Here is a 25,396-nt window from a genome sequence, read left to right on the forward strand (position 1 = left end):
CTACCAGTGTACAAACCACTGCACCACGAAGGGTCACCAAGAAGGTTGGAGAAATACCTTATATACTCCCCCTTTTAAACGGCGACTGGGGTTTTTAGGGAATCCAATCGTCAAATCCTTTGTGTGGAGAACCCATCAAGTAACCATCACCCATCAAATAACCATCAACACTATCAAGTAAAACTTATTCTTTGCATCTACTTGAGACTTATATATAAAACAAATTATCACCTATGGCGCAAGCCATTATTATTATTTAATGGCTATGGCCTTAAAGTATATTAACTGGGTTATAAACCCTGGATCTCTACACAAAGCTATGACGTTAACTGCATTAAGCAGAGCTTGACTAACTTTCAACACATGCCAACTGTGCCTACATCAGGCTTTTCAGGTTTGTTCGAATCAGCAGGTAGACAAGCAGCAGCTATAGACAAACAGCAGAGGGACAACATTCAGTCTTTTGTCATGAATCATGCTGATTATGATCTCACTTCTCATTTTAATCTATGCCGTTTGACATAAAATCTCCCTACTATTTGCTAAACCTCTAGACTGACCAAGTATGTGACAAATTGAGACATTAAAAAAAAAGCATAAAGCTAACTATTAATAAAATGTAAATGTCACTTATCTTCTTTTAAATATGCCCAACTATTATAATTGTAAAATATTTAATGCTACTTGATAAACTGCATGAAATTTATTTTATTCTCAAACTTATTAATAATTATGTTAGTTAATTCATGTTTAGTAATAATGCATACTACTTAGGGATCTATTTTATTTTTAGGATGGTATTACAAAAGTGAAATTCAGGCATAGAATAATATTTTTAATTGAATTTATTCAGTTTCCATTTGCTCATAGGTCCTTAATTTTTTCCATTAATGGTCCTTAAAAGTCCTTAAAAGTACTTAATTTCCGTGTGCAGAAATGTGTACGAACCCTGTTAAAGTAATTTAAATTTGGAGAGAGCTACTTATTTATGTAGAGAATTAGTTCATCTGCTAAAGCACTATTAAAAACAATGAAGACCAGCTGAAAGAAGGAATTTTCAATTGGGGGATTTATAGTTTTGGGGGAATGCAGCCAGCCTTATATTTACCTGTTAAGTATTTACTTTTAGTTCATGAATATAAAAAACTACATTTTAGTCCAAAGAAGAGTTAGACCCAAATGGCTATTAGTCTCAAAACTGCATTTTGCATCGTTTCACTTTCTGCATTGATTCACTTTTCAAACTGTTGCCACTAAATGTTATCGTCATGTAATAAAGAAATTAAATAATGAAGAATCTGCATGAAAGATTATCGCATTGTGAAAAAACATTGGTACCTAGAGACATCAAATTTTGAATAACGTAGTCTTCCAACCGAACATGAGCACTAGGAAACCTGAATTTTTATTTCGAATTTGTTTTATTATCTATTTCAAATTTTGTAAAACTATAACAAATTTTTGCGTAAAAAACTCAATGATATCAAAGTGAGCAATTCCAACACTGTACGGAAAAAACATTTTTATTAGCGTGTGAGATTGTGTATCGGAAATTCTAAAGATATACTGTTTTGTTATTTTTAAATATTTTGTGATAATGCTGTTGAATTGAATTTATGTGGTTTAAGTGCAAAGAACATGATATTTAAAAAATAAAGATAACACACAAAACATTAATTAAACACGTGTAAGATTCTCTACTGTGTACTTTAAGTTATAGTTGAATGCGTAGAATCTTAAGAATTAGTAAGCAAATAATTGCTTGAGTTCGTGAGACAGTAATTAAAACTTGGAAAGGGTTAAAAGACCCTTTATTATTCAAATAAGATTTAACAGAACTCCGTCTTGGAGTTTTACAATAAAGCCGACACTCGGGCCTGAACTTTGGAACTAAAAATTAAAACATAACTAATCTTAACTAAAAAGATATAGCCAAAGCTATCAAGTTTCTAACAGAGTTGGTCCCTTAACGCTAATTGACTGTGAAGCTATTAAGGGCGTAAAGTACGGCCGAGCGTAATAATAGCTTGAGAGAGAGTAGCCTAAAAAGGCGGACACGTGCTATCCAGAATCTCTGGTTCTCTCTGACTAAGACAGTAGAACTTTGCGGTTAAATACTGTTGTTCCTCAGTTTGCATTCAAACGTGATTCTAAAACTATATTTTGGCCAGAAGTTGAAATTCAGAAATGATAGGAAAGGAAAGTTAATTCAAAACTTAACTGTTAGATAAATTAATATAATGCTTGCAGGGGTCCCAGTAGCCAGACTTTAAATAGTTGTCAATTAAGGTCTCTATACGACCTTGTTTAAGACTTTCTAGCGTTAAACTATAATGCTTATACCTCTTTCATTAACTAGATTTCACTTTAAAGTTTTGTTCTTACTGCCAACTTTACAGCAAATTTAAAGCTAGATTAAACTAGAAATTGACAAAATTTTATAAATTTTCAATTTGGAACACACAATCATCTGCTTCTTTCTTTCGTTTAATCCATAAGTTATTCCTGGTCCTTCCAACTTCTCTGGAAGGAAAAAGCATTAGTACTGTCTTTTACAAAAATTTCTATATTCCTTACAATTACTCCTTTATTTCATCATTTGGCCTCACACACTTTCATTCATACTTAAACTTCTGTTTTCCGCAATGCTCTCCAGAACTTGTTCTGAAATATACTTAGGGTACTTATGTTGTGTTACTGCGAACAAAACTGCTACTAAACAACGTCTAACATTGTTAAATTTGACATACCAGACCTCACAAGACTCACTATACAAAAACACTTTCCTAATGTACTAAGTGAGAGCTTAAATATAACTTTAAAGTGTTAGCTGGAGAGCCTAACATTGAACACATATATATTCTACAACATGCAATTCTTTCAGAAATTCTTTTGCACAGTGGGCAAAATTTATCTTTTGTACAAGTTTAAATTTATGACACTTTACCATAGAAATTGAACATTTCTACTTGAACATAAACATTCAGATATTTACACATCACTTTTAAATTCACTTTACATCAAAAGTGATAGTTGCTTAATTACAATTTACCATCTTTACACGAAATCTTAACTTTAAGTTAACAGATTTCAGTAGTCAAAGAGTCTTTCCAACTAAAAATATTGACAATTTAATTCTCGCAACTTGCGACAAAATTTTATACAAAAATTTTAACAAAATTTCTTAACAAAATATTTGCTAGTAGCTTCTCGCCAAATTGCGAACATAAAAATCTATGATTATAAGCTATTTACAACTAATTTCTTGCTATTTGTGATTTAACTTTTCTTCTTTTAAAATCTTGAGTGCCTTAGAACAAAATGACATAAATTGAACTTTTTTAATATAAAATAAGTAAAGAAAATTTTTACTTATCTCTTTTTCTGTACTCCTCCACAGAATTGTTCAAACCTCGGATATTTGAGGACCTCCAGCCTTCTTCTGTGACTTCTTCTGTGACCGATTCCCTCATTCCTTTTCCTCTTTTGTCCTTTGTCTATGAACCTCGGTTTTTTGCAAATGACGGCTGCTGGTTTTGAAACTGCAGTCTCCTCTTGAGCTCTGGTGGGGCCATTTGCTCTTCTGGGTCTTTGAACTTGCACTTGGACCTTCTAACTTATTGGTCAGGCACAGCTGTATTGGCTGGTCTTTTACCTCTTTTCCTCCTCAAATCTGGACTTCCTTGGGCCTCCCTCATAGTCGCTGGTGCTGGAAAACGTGGCTTGCGTCTTGTTGATTCTGCACATAGTTGAGTTTGCTGCTTCTCTGGAACCTCCTCAGCGGGCCTCACCCTCTTAGCCAGCAGTACTAGTATTTTTCTTGAATCCTCAGTTCTGGCTTGTTGGTCTGTAGGGGTTATCTTCTTCTATTTCTGTGTGCCTGGACCTTTTCCAGGTTGGATCTGCTTGGCCAGTGATTGTTGCAGTCTTCTGTCTGCTTCTTTTTTTGTGTTGGGGGACTCCAGCTGGGCTTTTGAGCTGACGGAATTCTTCCCTCCGTTCCAGGATCCTGTAAAACTTGAAAATCATTACGGCTGTAATAGGGCTTTATCTGATCAATATTTGCAACCAGTTGTTTTCTATAAAAGCCAAACCTGGCTTCCATTATTCTCTTGACAATGTATGGCCCTTCAAACCTTATTTTGAACTTTGCCACCCTGTTTTCGGGTGCGGATGATAATGAGTATTTCAACTTGAGAACTTTCTGTTCCACTTTATATTCCATTTCCCTTCTATTTCTATTATAGTAGATCTTTTGCTTTTGTCTTTCTTCGTCGAAAATTATCTGTTTCTTTTAACTTGAATTCTTCTTGCCTTTGCTGTACAAAGAACAGCTTATCCAAAGGCGTTAAGTTTTTCTTCTTAAAAATAACTCCGTGGGGGTCTTCTGTAGTATCGTGCTTTGCTGTTCTCAAGGCAAAGCCTAACTCATTGACACAGCTGTCCCAGCGGTCATGAAAATTTTTCACATATCCCCTGATAATTTTTACAATATCCTTATTTACGCATTCCGCAATATTCGATTGCGGTCCATATGGTACCATTTTTAGATGGTGTATGCCAAGTCCTGTGCACAAATTTTTAAATATACTGCTAACAAATTGCTTTCCGTTATCTGATATTATTTTTAGTGGGGTCCCGTATTTTAAAATATACGTATTTAAAAACGAATATGCGACTATTTTAGTGGAAGCTTGTTTAAGAGGGACTATTTCTACCCATTTTTAAAAATGATCCACAATTGTTAACAAATATGTAATTTTTATTTATTTTTGTTCTAGGTTAGGGTCCGAGCAAATCAATGCCAACCATTTCATTTGGGAAAGTAATCTTTATGTTTTTTAAATACCCGGCCAGGCTGTAATTAACATCATTTATTAATTGACACAAATGGCGTAATTTAGCACATGCCGTGACTACTCTTTGTAACTGCGGAAAATAAATCGCTTCACAGACCCTCTGCACGGTTTTTTAAATTCCGAAATGACCAGCCATCGAGGAGTTATGAAATTCTTCTAAAATATTTAAACGTAGTTTTGCTGGGATTACTGGCCGATATTCCTGATTATCAAATTGTTACTTTTGTATAGAATAACAGTTTATCAGTTATTTCCTAATGCTTTACGCTATTGCGAATAGCTGTTAAATCTCTATGTTGAAACTTTTTGAGGTCTTCAAAATATGCGTAAATGTCTTTAAATTCCAGATCCTTTCGTAATTCTTCAATTATGGTTTCACTGGACTCGATAACTTTTGAATTGAGCATAGCACACTTAACTGTATTCCCCTCCTCATCTATTTTGATTCTTGAAAGGGCTTCGGCAACTAAATTTTCTTTTCCAAGGATGTGTTTTATAATAAAATTAAATTCTTGTAGTTTTAATGTTCACCGTGTCTGGTGAGGCGATAGATTTTCCCCCGAATACAAGTGGTCGACTGCCGCATGGTCCTAGTATACTGTTATCAGCAAGCATTTCTCGCTCTGTTGCTGAATAGTTCCTTTGCGTAGAATTCAGAGTTTTCGAGAAAAAAAAAAAAGCTATCAGGATCTTTTCTGGGAAAGCACAGCACCAATTGCGTAATCGGATGCATCCGCAGCAATTTCTAGATCATGTTCTCCTTCTGAGAATTTGAGGACTGGGGCATTTTTTAGTTGTTCAAAAGTGGTGTTCACCTCGGCTGTCCAAGGAAATCTAGTTTTCTTTCTTTTCAGCTCTAAAAGAGGCTCAACAATTTTCGTAAACTTTTTTTTATAAGCATTCTGTAATAGGAACATAAGCCCAAAAATAAAGATAATTTCTTAACCGTGTTTGGGGAGGGTAACTTTTAATCACTAATATTTTGGAATTATTAGTCTCGATGCCCTTATTTGAAATCATGTACCCAAGGTAACGTACCTCCTTGGCAGCATACTTGCATTTTCTTGCATTTATTTTGAAACCGGCCTTGTTAAGCAATTGAAAAAACTTCTTCCAGGTGTTTAACATGTTCATCTATCGTTTCGCTGGTGACTATTATATCATCCAGATAAATATATAATACTTAAAACTGGCATTTTGGAAAAGTAGCCGGTGCTCCGCTTAAACCAAATGCCATTCTTAAGAAGCATAGACGCCTGACTTTGTAATAAGCACAGTCTTTTCAACATCTTCAGGCTTTAGGGTGATTTGAAAATAACCAGATGTTAAGTCTAAGGTTGTCATAAATTTAGCAGAAAAAAATTTTCTGATAATTTCATCAATTATTGGTAAGGGATACACGGAATACTTCATTATACTATTAAGTTTGCGGTAATCAACTGCAAACCTGTACACATCCGGGTGCTCGGGCGGTAGCCCATTTTTCTTTCTGGAAGGGGCCACCGGACTTGCGTATGGACTAGTGCTTGACAAAATTATTTTATTTTCTAACACTGTTTTTATATGATGTTCCTTAATCTGTTCTTTCACCTTATCATATTGATAAGGTTTCGACTGGACTAGAGGGGTGTTGCCTGTATTAATAGCATGATTCATGACCTGGCAGAAGCCAGGTTTTTCGTTAAACAAAGAATTAAATTTTCTTACCAACTTTTCAATCTTTTCTTTCTCTTTGGACCTTAGGTAGTCTAAGCCTATTTCTGGCATAGACCCTTCCTCTTCTTCCACAGGGTTCATGTGCACCTGAAATGTAGAATTCTGGAAATTAAGAGTCACGCCAGCTATGCATAAGAAAGCAACCCTCATTTTAGATGTTAGCAAATTTTTTACCATTAAAAAATTAACTTTTAACACCTCGTTTTTAATTTGTGCATGTAGTGCAGTTCTCCCCAAATATGCGCACTGTTTGCCTTGGGCGGCAATTACTTTTTGTCCTGCGTTTTTAAATAGTCTGTAATGGCAAACATTTTTCTTAAAGAAATTTTCTGAGAGAAATGAAAACTGAGCCCTGGTGTCCAGGAGGGCAGTGGTTGGTACATTATTCACAAGAATTTGTATCTCTGGCATGGCTAGATTTTGCACTGCTACTCTATTCAAACTAATTTCTGAGTGGCTTTTCTTCCCCCTTGGTATTCGTTTAAATTCTGCTTTTCTGCCCCCCCCCTTTTCACTGACTTTTGTATCTGAAACCCTTAGATTTACCAGCGCTTTTGTTATCTGACTTTCCACTATTTCCTGTCTGTCTGTATGCACTCTGCTGAACATGCAGTTTTTCCTGCTTGAATGTTGGCCAAACTGGTTCGCACATGCTTTCTCCAAGTTTCTTCTGCTTTGGAACTTCAGCGCAAGCTGGAAGAGGTTTTTCTAATGTTTACGTGTTACTGACTTGAAGGAAATCTTAAGCTGATGGTAGTAGGACGTGGTAGAATCACCTCGATAAGTTCAATATCAAGCATCTTCCCATATAATAAATTGTAGATTTTAATTTTCCGTAAAATAAACTCCATCAACTCATCGAAATTGCTTTGATATTTGCTAAACAATTCTGGCTCTAGCTTTGCCCAATCTTTCACCACTAGAAATGCTTTCAGCAACACAGACTTGAAATTTTCCCAGCTGTACAATTCCAAAGAGTTCCCCAACAAGATCTTGCCAATTCCTTTATACCAGCTGAGAGCTTGACTTCTTAGGTTTGTAGTAGCGATGGTAACTTTCTGCAGCTGGTTCACTGGGTATAAAGTAAAACGCAGTCTAGTTGCTCCACAAAGGTCATAACTGAGCCTTTGCCATCAAATGTTGTGGCTGGCTTCATAGAGGCATGCATCGCTTCCACGATAAATCTGAATCCTACCATTGGATTCATAGCCGTCTAAGGGACCTGAAAGGTCGGAGCAGTCAACGTAAACTTTCCACTCTCTAAGACACAGTCTGTTGGAAACTTTTCGGGCGCCAAATGTAAGATTCTCTACTGTGTACTTTAAGTTACAGTTGAATGTGAAGAATCTTAAGAACTAGTATGTGAATAATCACTTGAGTTCGTGAGACAGTAATTAAAACTTGGAAAGGGTTAAAAGACCCTTTATTATTCAAATAAGATTTAACAGAACTCTTTCTTGGAGTTTTACAATAAAGCCAGCACTCGGGCTTGAACTTAGGAACTAAGAATTAAAACTTAACTGATCTTAAGTAAAAAGATGTAGTCGAAGCTATCAAGATTCTAATGGAGTTGGCCCCTTAACCCTAATTGACTGTGAAGCTATTAAGGGCGTAAAGTATGGCCGAGCGTAATAATAGCTTGAGATAGAGTAGTCTAAAAGGGCGGACACATGCTAGCCATAATCTCTGGTTCTCTCTGACTAAGACAGTAGAACTTTGCGGTTAAATACCACTGTTCCTCAATTTGCATTCAAACATGATTCTAAAACTGCATTCTGACTGGAAGTTGTAAGTTGAAATTCAGAAATGATAGGAAAGGAAGTTTAACTCAAAACTTATGTGTTAGATAAATTAATATAATCCTTACACACTCTTTTGGGAAAATAATGTAAAATCTCAAAGCTTTCAAATTTTCTTTCTTTTTTTAAAATTCAGGTTTTGCTATTTATCAATATTTTCTATATTTTTTCTTATTTAATTTATAAAGCACATTAAAAAATAATCAAAATTTAAATAAATATGTATGCATTTTTCGAGTTTTGGAAAGGAAGAAGAGGAATGATCGTTTGGCAGTAGTAAAAACAGTGCATGGAGCAAAAAAGTTTAAGAGCATTAATGCAGAGAAAAAAATGACAATACAAATGAAAAATAAATAAATAAAAAAGGAATCAGCAAGTTGGAGTTTGCTGTTGAGACAATTTTTGTGTCAGCTTATAGCTTCTAGCAAAATTTAAAGCCTGTCCGCTAACTTAAATGAATTTTCCGTAATTTTTAGAAAAACTGCACTAGTTTTAAGGTCTTATACCCAAATTAATTTTTTAGGAATTTTACTTTTTTTTTTTTTTTTTTTTTTTTTTTTTTGGTAGAAGCAATAAAATTCCTGGTGGTTTGTCACCAGATTTGTATTTAAAGCATGGGCTTATGCCAGAAGTTCAGGTTACCATTTAAATTTGTTCTTTTTGTTGTGTATGATATGTCTTTTTCCTTTTTATTATAGAATATATATATTTTCCATTTTCGGTGATTACCATATTTCCTCATATATTTTCCTTCCTTTTTAACTAATTTTATCATTCAAAAACTGAGAAGGGAAAATTATGCAAGTAATTTGCAGTTACAGTAAGAATATAACAAATGAAAAGAAACCATGAATAAATTACTGCTAATTATCACAATATTATTTCTTTAAAAGAAGCCCAGATTCATATAAGAATATACGGTCATATTGACATTACAATATCTGTCAGTAACTCAGATGTGTCTGGTTCAATTACCCTGTAAAGTCCTAGGGACACCTGACATGTATTATTCTTGACTACAGTTCCTAAGAAGGTCATACATAGAACAAAGGAGAAGGAGGGTGAGTAAAAGACCTGGATTTTGAAGAATAAAACACATGAGTAGCAGATAAGGCTGCAGCGAGTTGTAACATAAATAATAGAAGTAAGGTAAAATCAAATGTTTCTTTTAAGTGTGAGAACACCTGCCATATTCGGGTATCCACATAACGAAAAATCTACCATATATACATTTCAAATAATAACTGCAAGGGGAAGTAAAATGTATGAAATGGTAATACAGTGGGGCACCATTTAGACATTTCTCGTTTCTACATCTTTATATGTCATTTCATGTTGGTCTCGATGAAGTCCTATTCATTTTAATAGCTAAATATTTCTTTTATACATTGCTTTTGCTTGATTTAACTGCACTGGTTTTACATTTCACACAGTCCCACCATTCAAATATTTTCACCAGAGGTGGGGATAGGAGAAGAAAATAAAAGTATAAGATATCAGAGTCTGGTACAGGAGTTGAAAACCAGTTTATGAATAGAGGGGATAGTTGGAGAAACATGTATGCTTTTTTTTTTCTCCCTGAACAGTATGCTGTATTAAGTAAACTAGATGGAGGAGATTTAATTGATAAAAAGTGTCACAAAACGAAAGGCATTCTTGATAAAATATTAAATTCAAATCTCAAAAGAATTTGATGAGAATACTGGTTTGATGAAAGATGACTTAATAAAGAAACTGGATATTTCTGCGACAATATTAAAAATGGTTGTAATTGATAGAAACAAATTTGAGGGGGGGGGAAAAAAATTTGGGGACAGTCTTCTTTAAAGAAATTATGTGTACAATATGGAAAATTTGAGGTAGAAGCCATTTTGCCAAAATTTTTCAATCAGTGTTGTGCATCCGGTATTCCAGTGAATGGCCCCATGTTAATTGAGAAGTCAAAAGAAATAGCACTTTGAGTGAATGCGAAGAAAGCTAGCTTTTCGTCTGGATTGGAAGTGCGGCATGAATCTCATGTCATATAATAAATGTTTATGAAAAGGGGTTCTACTGAGTTGGTTGAAGAGTGGTTCAAGAATTTATCTACGAAAATAAATGGCTGTGAATTAAAACACCTTTTTAATGTTGATCAAACTGCTCTTTTCTTTAAATTTATGTCTGCAAGAACTCTAACTTTCAGAGGTGACCATTGTCATGGAGCTAAGCAAAGTAAAGAAGTTCTCGATGTTTTACTTTGAACAAATGCTGATGGTATGGAAAATATGACTACTTTTAGTTATAGGAATGTAACCAAAACCAAAGTTCCTCAAACATGTTAAAACTCTGCCATTAAAATGTGAAAGCATGCATAACTGTGGACATTTTTATAAAATAACTCAAGAAAATAAACAAAATAAATAAATAATAATAATAATAATAATAAACTACTTTTTTCTTTCTCCCCTTTCTTTTTTTTTTTTTTTTTTTTTTTTTTCTTTTTTTAGGATCAGTGTACCACCCATCTCCAAACAACATATTTCTTGCAAAATGTGAAAGTTGTTCTTCCCTGAAAACCGCACTAGTCTAGTAATACATCTGGCTCTCATTAAGAATTTGAAAATGTTCTACAGGCAAAGGTTGATTCAAATAGCCCTTCAAAATATAATTAGTAAAAAATTTAAATATTCTTGAGGCTATGAATATGATTTCACTTGCCTGGACTTAAGTAAAATCACAGTTAATTAAAAATTGCTTCATTAAAAAGGGATTTTCTACCCAGAAGCAAGTCAAAGTGTTGATTATGGATTAAGAAGATTGGAAACTATTGGGATTTAGGCATTGCAGCCAAGGAAATAGATAAATTGTGAATCAATGTAATGAAGTTATTCATGTGTAGTTGAAGAATTAATTGAAAACATTTAAGTAGGGGGAATGCCGAAGAAATAATACCACTTTGACTACTGCATTAACACCCCTAGAAACTTCTTTATGTGTTATAATATAAGCGAGAAAACATTTCAAGAACTAAATTTGATTTGTAGCATTTTTCTTAAGATTTAGAATCAAAAGAAATGTCATACAAGAATTAAAGACTTTTTCATTTAAAAAAATTTTTTTAAATTTGCCTTAAAATGTTCTGGGGGGAGGAATTTACTAATTCAAATAGTCTTTTTTTTTTCCCCCAATTTTATGTAACTACATATAGAAGTTGACATTCTTATTATTGTAAACATTTTTAATTTGTATTAATATCATTTTAAAATTATTAATTATGAAAAATTGTGTTTAAAATATTAATTGAATAATTATTTAAAATTTTACTTTTAAATTACAAATTGAATACACTGAATAATAATTAAAAAAAAAAAAATAAGGGAATACAGTTTACCAGAAAACGAGCCATCAGAGAGGAAAAACAGTGTACTACATAGAGGGGCAATATTATGTGAATATTTTTAGTTACTTTTATAGTGCTTCTCTGTAGTTACTTTCAGACATAGCGATAATTTGCTTCATGTCTGTAAGGGGGTTGGGGGTTATTTTACTTTCACTAGATCAAGTAAACCCTCATAGGTACATTGTCGAGAGGTTGAGAAGTTAGGAGATAAAGCACGCACAAACTAGTGAGAACACTGCTTTGCGTATTGAGACAAATTTCTCATTGTTAGAAAAGATGCTTAAAGAGAAGGAAATTGATATAAATTAGCCAAAGTGTCCGCGAAGGCTTTAAATTAAAAAGGCATTTTTAGTGTTGTTGCTACAAAACATGTTTTGTAGCTTTTAATGTGTAATTATCCTAATATCGTTTAGAATCAATGTCATCAAATACATATATTTTATCTAATAGTGACCACGTAAATCCATAATGTTATCTAACTACATAATTTAATTATTTATAACTAACTAACCCTTAAGAATAATCTCTGCATATTAAAGCGAGTTATTGCTTTTTATTAATCCTTACCGTGGTCACAAGATGAAGCACAAAAATGTAAAAATTCATGTAAAACTTATTCTTCACATCTAGTGAGACTTAATAAATTAATAACGTACAACTTAATTAATACAGACTTAATAATATTAAAATAATACGAAACAACTTATCACCTCTGGTCCTTTAGTCGCCTACTGGTACCTTAAAGTACATTAACTAGGTTACAATCCCTGAAACTCTACACGAAGCTACAACACTAACTGCATCAGACAGAGCCAAAATAACTTTCAAAACTTGCCAATCGTGCCTACATCAGGAATTTCAGGTTTGTTCTGATTAGCAGGTCTCTCTCTCTAGGCAAGCAGCAGGAGTGAGAACAGATTGACTTTTGTTATGAATTATGCTGATATGATTTTACTTCTCATTTTAATCTATGCCCTTTGACATAAAAATCTATGTGCTATTTACTAAACCTCTAAACTGAGAATGGCAGTTATTATTATTGTTAAGACTACAATTAAAATCATACATAATCAGATATAAAAAAAATCAACATAAAGCTGTTAGTAAAATGTAAATATAATGCCACTTATCATCTTTCATATATGTCCAACTATTATAAGTGTAAAATATTTAATGCTTCTTGATAAATTTCATAAAGTTTATTTTATTCTCAAATTAATTAATAATTATAATAATTATGTTTAATAATAATGCATCCTACTTACGGATATATTTTATTTTTAGGATAGCCAAAAGTTAAGTTCCAATGGCTGAACAAAAGTTAAGTTCAGCCATAGATAATATTTTAAACTTAATTTATTCAGTTCCCATTTTGCTCATAGGTCCTTAATTTTTTTCATTAATGGTTCTTAAAAGCACTTTATTTCTGTATGCAGAAATGTGTACGAACCCGTATAAAACAGAGTTTTTTAATTACTTTTTAGCAAAAGCAAAAACCCACGTAATTGCATGTTTATTATGTAAATTACGTAAAACTTAATTTCATTGATCTGTTTCTTTATAATAACTGTTTATTCTTAAGTTTTCTCAGTTTTCTACAGTAATACTTTATTATTTTATAAGCACCACTATCTAAACAGCACCAAGTGCTCTCATATTATAAACTGTGATGAAGCAGCCACTCAGAGCTCTTCTCGAGTGTACTTATTATTGGGTGGTAAGTGAGTGAGTATGGTTAGGGCTGCTGATTGCTTGGCTATGATTTGCAAAGAGCTCCAAGTAGAATTGCTGCTTTAGTGCAATTTGCTAATTAGAAGGCTCATGGCATCATCTAAGTAATGCGAGACATAAAAATAAGGAAATTCTTTTTGTATTTTGATACAGCATGACTTTCTGTTGAAGTAATTCAATTTTCTCTATTTTCTTTTCTATTTTTATGATTTTCTCCTATTTAAAAATGTGGAAAATTTCAGAAATTATTTTATTCTTGACATATGGGCAGCCATCTGTAAGAAGGAATTTCTCTTTTATCCCTCTAAGTAGCATGGTTTCTCGGATCTGTTCATAAGGACCTGCATTTAAACAACTTCTGTTAGCTTAATTTTTATAGTTACTTATTCGAATCTCTGTTTTCAGAAACTTCCATTATCATTAAAGAAAGTAAGAAAGCAAAATATTTTAAATTGTAGTCTAATATCTGATTGCACTGAAAGTTTTCTGCCAAAAAAAAGTTTAAAAAAAAAACACAACAGTGCCTTTAGTGCAGGTCGTGATCACAACCCAAATCTATGATTTTCTACCAATGTTTTGGTAGTTTTTTAAAATCTTCCTCCCAGAAACTTGGAGGCAGCGAATCCAAAAACAGACCAACTTCATTTCTTACATCCTGTGTATAGTGGAAGAAAGAAGCAAGATGTAGCTGCAGGTGTGAAAAAAGGTATAAGTCTGAAGGAGCAGTGTCGGGGCTATATGGTAGATGTGACAAAAGTTTCCACACAGAGTCCAACTGGTGAATGCAGACACATGTGGGCTTGCGTTATCTTGATGGAACATTATTTTTTTACGGCAGAACTCAGTTCGATGTTTTTCCTTGATAGCAGGTGCAACATGGACTAGCATTTTGTGGAACACCTTACTGTCAAGAGTTTTATTTTTTTCCAGATACTTTTTTTGGGTAATATCATGGCAGTCCCATCAGATTCAAAACATGATCTTTTTGTTAATCAAATTGTGCCTTGCCACACTGCTGATGGGTTCACACGTTTGTCCTTATCTGCTTGAGTAAGTTCATGCAGCATCCCACGATTGAATTTGTATGTCAAGTTTATACTGTGCATAGCACAACTGATATTTAACTCCTTAGCAAGCTCTTGAGTGGTTGCATGCTGATCTTTTTTAACAAATTCTCGCAGGTGGGCCTCATCAACATCAGTAGGCCAGCCAGAGTGCTCTGCTTGTTGAATGTCATAGTCCTTGTTTTTAAACTTTCATTACCAAACCTTCACAGTGTCATATGTTACAATATTAGTACCAAAAGCTGTAGACATGATTTGGGGACATTCTGTAGCTGACTTTTTGCACTAGAACTGGAAGTAAATGATGATTCTAATCTGATAGTGTGATCAGACAACTTGTACTCAATGATAACAATAAAATTTTAATAATAGTTCAAACAAATTAGGATACGAGTTCGCACCAGTGTGAAGACTGTCATTTAGTGAAAGTTCTTCTCCATGAGCTGCACCATCAAATACAATTCGTAGACTTTGTCTTCTTGAATAACAGCATGTTGGAGTAAGTAAAATGATAATTCATCTCCTAACAAATCAGAAGGTATTTCAACTATTCCTTCTTTAAGATAACTGTCAACAATCTCCCGATATTGTTTATATAATGACAGATCTCTCTTGAACCTCCAAACTAAACTAATAAAACTTTTGAATGCAACCTCCTTATTATTGCCCAATTTCTTCTGCATACCTATTATCCACAAAACTTAACACAGTACCCATCATTTATAAACTGACTCGATTCATCAAACTCCTTTAGAATTTCCCCGACACCTGAAGTATCTGTTTCATCACTTCTAATGCCCAAACTCTCCAGTTCCCAAAATCGCCTTAGCTCAGTGGAGACCAAATCTCTTACATTCAGAACGAGCATAATCAATGTTGACTTAACTTTGGTCATCATATTTTCCTTGGAGTGACCATCCAAAGGCAGTTTCTATAGCAACTAATTCTTCAACTAGCTTGGGAATGAAGAAAACCATTCTAAATTATTAGCATTATTATAAGGGGAGCATAAAGCAGGAATCAGTAATTTTCTCAGATGACTGGAAGGCATATAATTGCCATTTGATGTGACATGTATTTGTTGTTTGATGATGTTGCATTCAGTCACAGTATGACATTTAAGAACCCTATTTCTAGGGCTCACACAAACTTGGTTGTAGAGTTCCTTTAAAAGATATCTGCATGTGACTGCCCTCCTATGATTTTATTTCTTAGATTGATGTCTCAGACAAATGTGTCATGGATGGGATGAAATTTTCCCAAGAGATATGTGTAAGAATGTCTGTGTAAAAAACGTAGTGTGATGGCATGTTTTGCATGGCAGTAGAATTCCTTTATGTTACCATGTTTTTCCCTAACATTTAGCAATAATATGCAAGTCTTTGATGAAATGTCTTGCATTACCTTCAACACTACAAAAACTATAATTTTGCAAATTAAATCTTTTCAGGTATGCCAGGAAGTGCTTGTGTCCAGTAATTTGATTATAATCAAAATCACATATCATTCTCATATTTTTAGAAACTTCAAAGTTCAACAAATAATCTTTCCTTTTTCTCGAAATGTTCCATTTCTCTTTCCTGCAATCATAATAGAAATCCTTGATTTTACCAATAACAATTCCTTTTTGATGCCTGAAAATCGAACGACATGTCGACCCTCTCATTACCTATAACACCAATATGGGCTTTCATCCAGTTCATTTTCACATCATGTATTTTCTCAACTTTTACAAGGAGATCTTTTATATGTGAGACCAAAATATTAGTGTTATCAACATCTGCTAGTGCTTCCAAACCAGATGTGTGTGTACATATATTAATACAGTCAAAAGTCGTTAATGCGGACTCGTCGGGACTTTGGCGATTCTGGATTATCGATTTTTCCGGATTATAGATCATCAGTTTAAATCTGGTAAGATGGCATGCAGAAATTATAAAATTAAAAATATGAAACCGTAATTTATGAAATAAAGAACAATTATGATCTAAAGGGTATCAAAATTTACAAAAAAAAAAAAAAGCTTAATATTTATTTCTTTACTATATTAAACATTTCTTTCAATGTAAGTTGTTTAAGTTGCTTCCTTTTTTTATGTGATAATACATTCTCTTTAATTCTATAAACAGACATAATTTCTTGTTCAGTTACAAAGTTCTGCTGTTCAAGTCCTATATAATTGCTGTGTCGAAAATACTGACTAATTTGTCAATCGAAATTTTTTCGTTTTCAATAACCTCTGTCACTTTCTTTGCTATCAGAAGCGAATTATAATGACAAGGAATTTGATTTAAACCATATCAAAGACGGAGTACATCGAGATGAAATACTGCATTTAGTAAGGAATTATAAGCCAAATAAAATAAAAACATCTGCCCTGAAGATAAGGATAGTGCTGACAGATCAACTTCCAATTCATTGCGCGCCGCGGCGTTAAAGATAAACAAAGGATATGCTTTATCCATTTTTTGCAGCAATTCCACTTTTTGTTTAATGGTCTTCGAAACATACTTTCGCTTTGTAGATCCTTTACATATTAGTAAACATATATCAGAAATTCTATTTGACATAATCGAAATTTCAAGCTTACTTTTATGAAATTGCTCTAACTGTCTGCAAAAAATAATAAGCCGTATCCAATTCAAAGATTAAGGAACAACGCAATCTGCAACATTAACTGAATTAGATAATTTTAGCTTAGCTTATACCGTCCGTTATACGTTAAACGCGCATTCGTAAACATATTTTGCGCACGCGCACAGGCATATTTGCAGACGTAAAGTCTTACGCACATGCGCAGAAAGTTTGTAGCTTTGTGGTCCGGATTATAGATCATTCCGGATTATGGGTGTCCAAATTAATGACTTTTGACTGTATATGTTTTTACAGTCAGGTTTTCATCAGTCCATTTAAGAGCAAATAAGATAGGCAATTCAGCTTGAAAAATTAAAGTGTAAGGTTCAAGTCTAATTTTGTCATCTATTTCTGTACCAAACAAGTAAACCACATATGCTACACCAATTTCATTGTCATAACCTGAATCGTCAGTAAATATATCCAGTTCTCCAACGCAAAAACCTGGTCTCCTGTATTTCACTGCTTTTCTTAATATGCAGCAAAACCTTCATAAGTAATAAAATCAACATTTTGTGAACGTAATTTAAATTTATCATAATAAAAAGAATAAAATATCAAGAGGGGCAATCTACTGGCCAATATGCAAACAAATTCTGTCGAGACTGTTTTAAAGCATCTAGTCCAAAGCATCAGGCAAAGTCATTGTATTGTATCTAATTTATTTCTGATTCGCTGCAAGTCCACTAGAACTAGAACTCCAACACATATAATATAATGGGAGTAATAACTGTTTTGTAAATTAATCTAATAATGTTACTTTTCAGTGCTAATGACTCGGCTGAGAAATTTCTTTTATAATCCATCAGAATAGAGTTAGTTCTTTTATAAATATTAAAATGTTCTTCAGAATTCAGTTTACAGTCGAAGCACCAAGATATTTAAGGTTTTCAGCACATTTTAATTCTAACACCCTCATATTTTAGGTGTGGTGGTCTAGTTTCTTTTCCATCTTTTGGGTAAAACAAGAAATAAGTTTTTTGTAAATTTACATCTCAGCTTTTCTTTTTCAATCCACATTTTAAAATCTTCTGTACCAAATGAGAACAATTTCTCTAAAGAGTTTTCACAAATTGCATATAAAATGTCATCAGCATAACATAACATTCTTACACCATTTGGGGACTCTTTCTTTAACAATCGATATGTTACGGTGTTCCTGAGCAGCGGAGTACTGCAAGAACCACGTGGGCATCCTTTGTAAACCATTCTTTCAATATAAATATTCTTATTAAATCTGTAAATAACTTTCCTTTCATTAAAATATGTAAGAAAGATTCTATAAAATTTTTGGGTATCCCAAATTCATTCTGGCTATTTGATATCCAGGTTTAGACTTAATACTGTTTATTAGTTTCTGTGTGGCATGGGGGCGTTCTAAATATGAGGCGAGTCGAAAGTCCTCTCTTGCACTCCTTGCCACAGTAAATTTCGAGGGCTTGTGCTGATGTGACTAGCAGGCAAGTGACAACAATATATTTACAGACATACGTACAGTGAACCCTCTTTAAGACAAGTCCCCATGAATTCTAAGGATAGTTCTTCGTCGTAGAGAAGATGACTGTTATTAATATAATTTATTTGTATCATATTATTATTTTAGGTATATTAGTTTATTTAGCATTATAATAATAAAACTGTAAATTTCTAAGAATAATGTTAAAAAAAAAGGAAATTTATTTTATGAAATGTTCTTTTATAGTTTCCCTTATTTTGCATAACAAATATATTTTAAGTTTGATACCTTTTCTGAACTCCTCAACTTCCCCTCGCATTTTCTTGCCAGGATGTAAATTTGAAGTTAAGTGAAGTGAGTATTTAAATGGATGAATCACTGAGTTTATTCACTGCATGTTTTTGCTAGCCAGTGCATATTTTGTTGCTATCTCACTTTTATGCTTGTACGCCTCTTAGCTATTTTGGATTATCATCACCCCTGCTAGGTTTTTGTTGAGTCAACATGTTAGACGTAGCTTCACGTGCTAATCCCATTATTCTATTTTAGATTTGAATTGATTTATATTCTATGTTTAAGTTTCACCGCAAGTTCACGGTGTTTTTGTAAAGCACGAAGATTATTCCTTTCTGTTATTTGTTCAAATTAAATAAAGGGTTATTTTCTCCCTTCTTCTGAGCTGGTACTTCATTTACGCCTGTGCGAGAATTCACCAGGTTCATTGTAGGATTCTAGTTTAAGTTTATGTGGAATAGAAGAGACAGATCTTACATTGTCAATGAATAATATTTTAAAATGTAGGAAAAGCATGTCTTGTATAGATCCCCTCTGCCAGCAAAATAAAACTACAAAAATCTTGCATTATAAATTTTGTTTGGTAATTTTAAAATGTTCAGTATTCATGCTATGAAATTTATCTGCTGTATTTTATGCTTTGGTTCATCATTTCCTTTCTAAAACAGTTTGAAATTAAATATAATTAAATATCATCATTTCCTTAGTTATGATATGTTTTAATTTCCATAACAGAATTTAGAGCATTAGAAAAATTGCTTCCATCACCCAAGAATAAAGAGCTTTTGTCATCCAAGATTTTGAATTTACATTTCACTTTTGTTACGAACTTACTCTTAATAAAATTTCTCCATCATAATGAATGTTTATTTTTTTCACCTAAAAAAATAGTGGCACACAGTATTGCTATTACTCTTTGTTGTACTTTTCTAGTGCTATATGCATTTGAGTCTTTGGGTGTCACTGATTTAATGGTTATTGAGCAATAGTAAAGATCCATTTAAATTTCCCATTTTAACATTATAAATGTTCTCGAAACTATAATCTTTTAATAATGCCTGTAACTGTTGTAATCATCTAAGTTGCAATGACAGAAAAAATTAGCATGAACAGCTCAGGAATGTATTGAATCATTTAAAATGTATTGTGTTTCATGCAGGTAAGCTTTGAAGCTTTGAGGTAAGAATACAATTTATGTTTTATAAACAAATATAAAAATGTTTTCTAAAAAAAAAAAAAAAATAGTATTTCTGCTAGAAAAATATTTCTTAAATTGTATCATACCTGCAAATATATTAGGCTAATATCAAAATTAAGATGTTTTTGATGGATGTGAATATCATGTAATTCCGTGTATAAGCCGAGAAATTTTGAAACTTTTTCTAAAGTTAAATTGCAGGTGTTGGCTTGTATACAAATCTGCTAAAAAAAAAAAAAAAAGTTTAAACCTGTTTAAAGTACCCCTTAGGTAGTTTAAACAGGTGCAAATGATAAATCACCCTCTATAGCACTTTTATATTTCTTTAGTTTGAGGAAAAAATTTATTTGAAATGAAATGACTTATTCATTTTATGAAAATGAGTTGTATTATTTTTTTAAATTGTTTATATTATTGACCTTTTTTTTTCCACTTATTTTTCATTTATAGAAAAGTGTCAAGCAGTCAAACTTTTATTAGAATTTTCAGCAAACGTGATCACTTATAGTTTGAAATTTTCTTTATAAGAATTTCTCTCCCCATTCCTCCTTCAGACAAAATAAAATGATGCAGAAAGTAATACTAACACAGATATCATAGACCATATAACGAGATAACAAATGAATGGAAAAGTATGCTAGTTTCATATAGGGTTGCTACTGTCACCATTGGCTTTTGATGTTTTACTTCACAGTGATTTGAATTGCAAAATATTCTACCCATTTTGCCTGCTTGGCAACATTTTTGCCTTCATGGTGAAATGTTTGAATGTTATTGGATTGCCCCCCCCCACATTTTGACTTATGTATGTGTTCTGAGTTTTAGGTAAATTTTTGAATTAAAAATACATGGTGCTTATATTCAGAAATGTGTGATAAATGTATTTCATGGTCTTGATTGAGTTAGAAAGTGGTCTATGATACCTTAATATAAGTGCATGAATTTTAATAAAAAGTGCATACTTTAAATTCATTTTCTTTTCTTTCTTCAGAGTCCCTTTGGTCCAGATGTGTCTCCTGATAAGGCTCCTGATGTAATTGCAAAAACAATGTGTAGTCTACCTCCTGAGCAGTTGTATGACTTAATGACACAGATGAAGGTATTATAAAATGAAAAACTTGCTTATATTTTGAATTTATTCATATTCTATAATTTTTATGAATATTGGAATATTTGTGAATATTTTTTATGAATGTAAGTAAATAATAAAAAGGTTATCAGTGTTTTATGCTTTTTAAGATTCTGCCGAAACTGTCAAGATGCCTTCGAGCTAAGAATGAGTTAATGACAGTTTTACTTATTAAAGACCCATTTACTTCCTCTAATGGCATAACAAACATTACACAAGAATATGTGCAAAAAAATTAAGAAAATGAACATTAGGTTTTCAATTTACGATATAAATGTTTTGTAGTGAATTTGTGTCATAGATTAATGTATACCTATGTATGTATAAGAAAGAGAAAAATGTGTTATTGAAATTTCTTATTTTGTAATTTATACCATGTATTCATGTTATAAATTTATGATGCATTCAATTAAAAACACTTTTAAAATATGTTAAATGAATTTCAAACTTCTTCTGTTGCTTCTTTATAAGGAATATATGTTAATATACTTTTTCATGTGCAGAATTATTATAAGAGGCTAGTTACGGATATACTACAATTAAAAAATAATTATGAGAGTTTATTTTTGTATTAGCAGTGATATAATTGACATAAATGAGCTTAAGTTAAAATAACATGCCAGACAACGAATATTTTAGAAGTGAAACAACAAAAATCAGCATTATATATGCAAATTTTCCAGGGCTTGTGTCAATGGTTTGACTACTGAACCATCTTCCTGAGCTGTCAAAGAGCAAACGAACAAGATAATGAATATGGTGATAAGATAATAATGGCTGGAAAAGAGTTAAGTTACTGGTGCCATCTATTGATGAAACAAGAAAACTAAAACATAATTTCCTTAAAAGCTGAATTGTAAAGATAGATTGAAATTATGGTCGTTAACTAGAACAGAAAGATTTTTTTGATTGTGAAACGCCTCTAGAAAATCTAATTCACCAATGGAAGATTTTTTAAAATAATTTTGGATGCAGAAAAATGTGTGATTTTCGGACCAACATTGCTAGGCAACAGAGGACTTCTGTTTTTCTTTTTTCCTAACATATGCCTCATGTTCTTTAATGCGAAATTTTAAGGCTCTCTTGATTAATTTGACCAATGTAAATTGGTCAAATTAATCAAGAGATTAATCAAGGAATTCTGTAAATACTCCAGGAATTCATATCCGGAATGGGATCCTTAAGTATGGAACTGGGAATTTTATTGATAGGAGAATAAATTACCCAAAAGTTAAATTTCTGTAAATACATGCAGTTTTATAGCTAATTCTGGAAAGAAAGGAATGACAACATTCTTATAATCTTCTGAAACAAGAGTGTGCCTTTTGGTATGCTGAGATGAGAATTTTACAATTGCTTGGCTAATAATGTTGGGTGAAAAGCTCCTGTCAATAGTAACTACTTTTAAGAGATTTGGTTCTTGATTAAGATCCAATTTGGAGGAGCAAACTTGAAGTGCACAGAAACAGGGGAATAAAATGAAGCTAACTTCTGTTTAGTCGGATGACATGATTTGAAGTGTGGTGGAAGGCAAACCAGTGAAGGTTTACAGTAAACAATAATACTAAAGTTGGATGTTTTACATGTGACCAAAATGTCGAGTAACGGAAGGGAATTGGATGTCTCAAGCTCAGAAGTGAACTGAATAGCAGGATCAGTGGAATTCATTATTGAAAGAACTTTATTTAAATCATCTTTATTACCAGCAAAGAGGGTAAAAGTATCGTCTACATAGCGGAACCATACCGGGAAGTTGAAAATTTCAAATAATTTTGATTTATAATAATGCATGTAGATATCAGCCAGGATAGGATTAAGAGAGCTTCACATGGTTAATCCCTCAGTTTGCATGTAATACAGATTTTGGAAAACAACTTCCGTAAATTCATCTGAAAACTCCTGGTATTTATTAGTGGATGGTTCAGATTAATAAATTTTATTACAGTAATTAATATTATAAAATAAATAGGCAATTTAATCTTATAGTGCTTATTGCACTTCTGATTTGATTTGTTTTAATTTTACATAATTTCAGACTTTGCTAAAAATTTTGTTATAAGTAACACCATAGAGAAAACGTCAATGAAATATTCTTGAATAAAAAGCACTTCAAAAGTAAATAAAATTATCATAATTTTTTAAATATTTGTAGGATATAATATGTGTTGATTTATTTTGTTGTATATAACTTACTATCAGAAGAGCTTCATTAGGGAATATACCAATTCACTTTTAAATCATGGAGAAGACTGTTGCATAGATGACAAAAAAAAAATCACAACTGCTTGATGATTAAAACATCATTTTTATTTTTTAACTGGAACGATTGTTCAGAAACATATTTTTTCTTAATTGATACAATACTAGGAGTGCTAAACATGGCTCACAATTATGTATGCACAGTTAATTACATTTTAGGCCAATGAAAAAAATGCAGTTAAGCGAAGAAATATCATTTAGCAAGCACATTTAGGTAGCATAAGAGAGAACGTTCTTGGATTGCAACAATATTTATCGTAAAATTTTTCATTAATCTGGTTGGCTAAGAGCTGTGCACAGTCCAGAAGGTTAATGCAGAAATAGTTTTCAGCTATGACACAGTTTCAAAAAAGTTATTACTATTTTTTTAGAATAGAGAGGAAGAAGTTCCCAAATTAAAAAGTGTTAATTTAAAGTATAATTCAGAGTTGTATATTTTGTTGTCTTGCATATTACCCTTCCTTCAAGGAGAGAAAGGCTTCGCAATAGAAAAGCGTTTTGAGAAAAAAAGCAAAGGAACAGAAATTTTATACACTGTATTGTTGCATGTATACTGGTTTGTATTAGATTGAATGCACAGAGGTCCCATGGTAGGTTAATAAAACTTACTTTATCAAAAGAAACATTTTAGAGTTCTAGAACTTTTCACAGGAATACTTGTTCAGGTGTTAATATAATTCAGCCATACAACTCAAATAATTAAAATAAAATTCTAAAAAAGGAAAAAATGATCTAAAAATAACAAGTATGAAAAATATAGTATAAGGTAAAAATATTTCCAAGAAAGAAGAAACAGGGTTCCCCCCACCCTACATCTGCAAAATGAAAGTGGAAGTGAAAGTTTGCCAAGTGAATTACTCTCAGTGTAAAATCAAAAAAAGTACACCAAATGATATTCTTGAATTACTAATGAACTTTTCTAACTGAATTTTACAAAATTTGGGTTTTAGACAGAATTTAAATCAAAATCTGGAAGAAAAAAAAAGATCAGTTTGTCATTTCAGGAAAAGTCTAATTTTTATCAAAATACATATGTTAGAACAAAAGTATAATATATATTTTAAGTTATGCTTCTATTCTTGAAAAACGCAAGTTGAATTTCGTCAATTGGCAAATAATAGCTTGTTTTCGCTACACAGCGTTTTCTCTTTAAAATAAGAAATGGACAAAATGAAGTTGATAAAAACCATTAAATTAAATTAAATATGTATATATTTTACTTCAGAATTATATTATATGTGGTTCAGTAACCTGAATCTTACATTTTAAGTAATTTCAAGTCAATTTGGAGTTGTTTTAAAATTTCGGGAGAGAATCTGCCAGTTTTTTATTTTAAAAAAAGTTGGAAGAAAACTCTCTCCTAAAAGTGCTTGTAAACAATTATTATTATTATTATTATTTCTTTTATGCAGCAATGTTTAGAAAATAACCCCAATGAAGCCCGGACTTTACTGGTACAGAATCCTCAACTAACATACGCTTTACTTCAAGCTCAGGTCATCATGAGGATTGTAGATCCTGAAACTGCTATGGTGTGTGCTTCTTATTTACATTATATTTTTACGTGTGTGTTTTGTTTTATGTTTATTGTGCAATATGTATCAGATTAATGAAGTTTATTTAAACTTTATAACTAATTTTAACATTATACTATCAATGAAAACTAAGTTGGAAAAATAAATTCATTAAGAATAACACCGTGAATGAATTGTGAAATTTCTTTGAAATGTTAACAGATGCAAAAATGTGTACTAGTTCTAATCTTTCATAAAATTCAAAGTATTTTTGTCATTTTGAAATTTGACTGCAAGACTGTGCATTTTAGATAATTTCAAAAGTTCATTTAAAAGATGCTTTAGGAAAAAAAATAAATGACAT

General features: G+C 32.2%; 1 protein-coding gene across 3 annotated transcripts in view; it reads left to right on the forward strand.

Moving 5' to 3' along the window:
• The window catches only part of CstF64 (cleavage stimulation factor subunit 2 CstF64), a 174,360-nt gene that overhangs the window by 80,800 nt on the left and 68,164 nt on the right, over window positions 1-25,396 (forward strand). For all 3 annotated transcript variants that reach the window (XM_085815840.1, XM_085815839.1, XM_085815838.1), the window contains exons 5-6: window positions 21,122-21,229; window positions 24,931-25,050. In XM_085815840.1, the coding sequence (XP_085671966.1) occupies window positions 21,122-21,229; window positions 24,931-25,050 (228 nt within the window). The remainder of the gene's footprint in view (window positions 1-21,121; window positions 21,230-24,930; window positions 25,051-25,396) is intronic.

Source organism: Stegodyphus dumicola, chromosome 4, assembly GCF_044657685.1.
Source record: "Stegodyphus dumicola isolate Sdum_Otavi_A_Nest chromosome 4, ASM4465768v1".
NCBI classification, from domain to species: Eukaryota; Metazoa; Arthropoda; class Arachnida; order Araneae; family Eresidae; genus Stegodyphus; species Stegodyphus dumicola.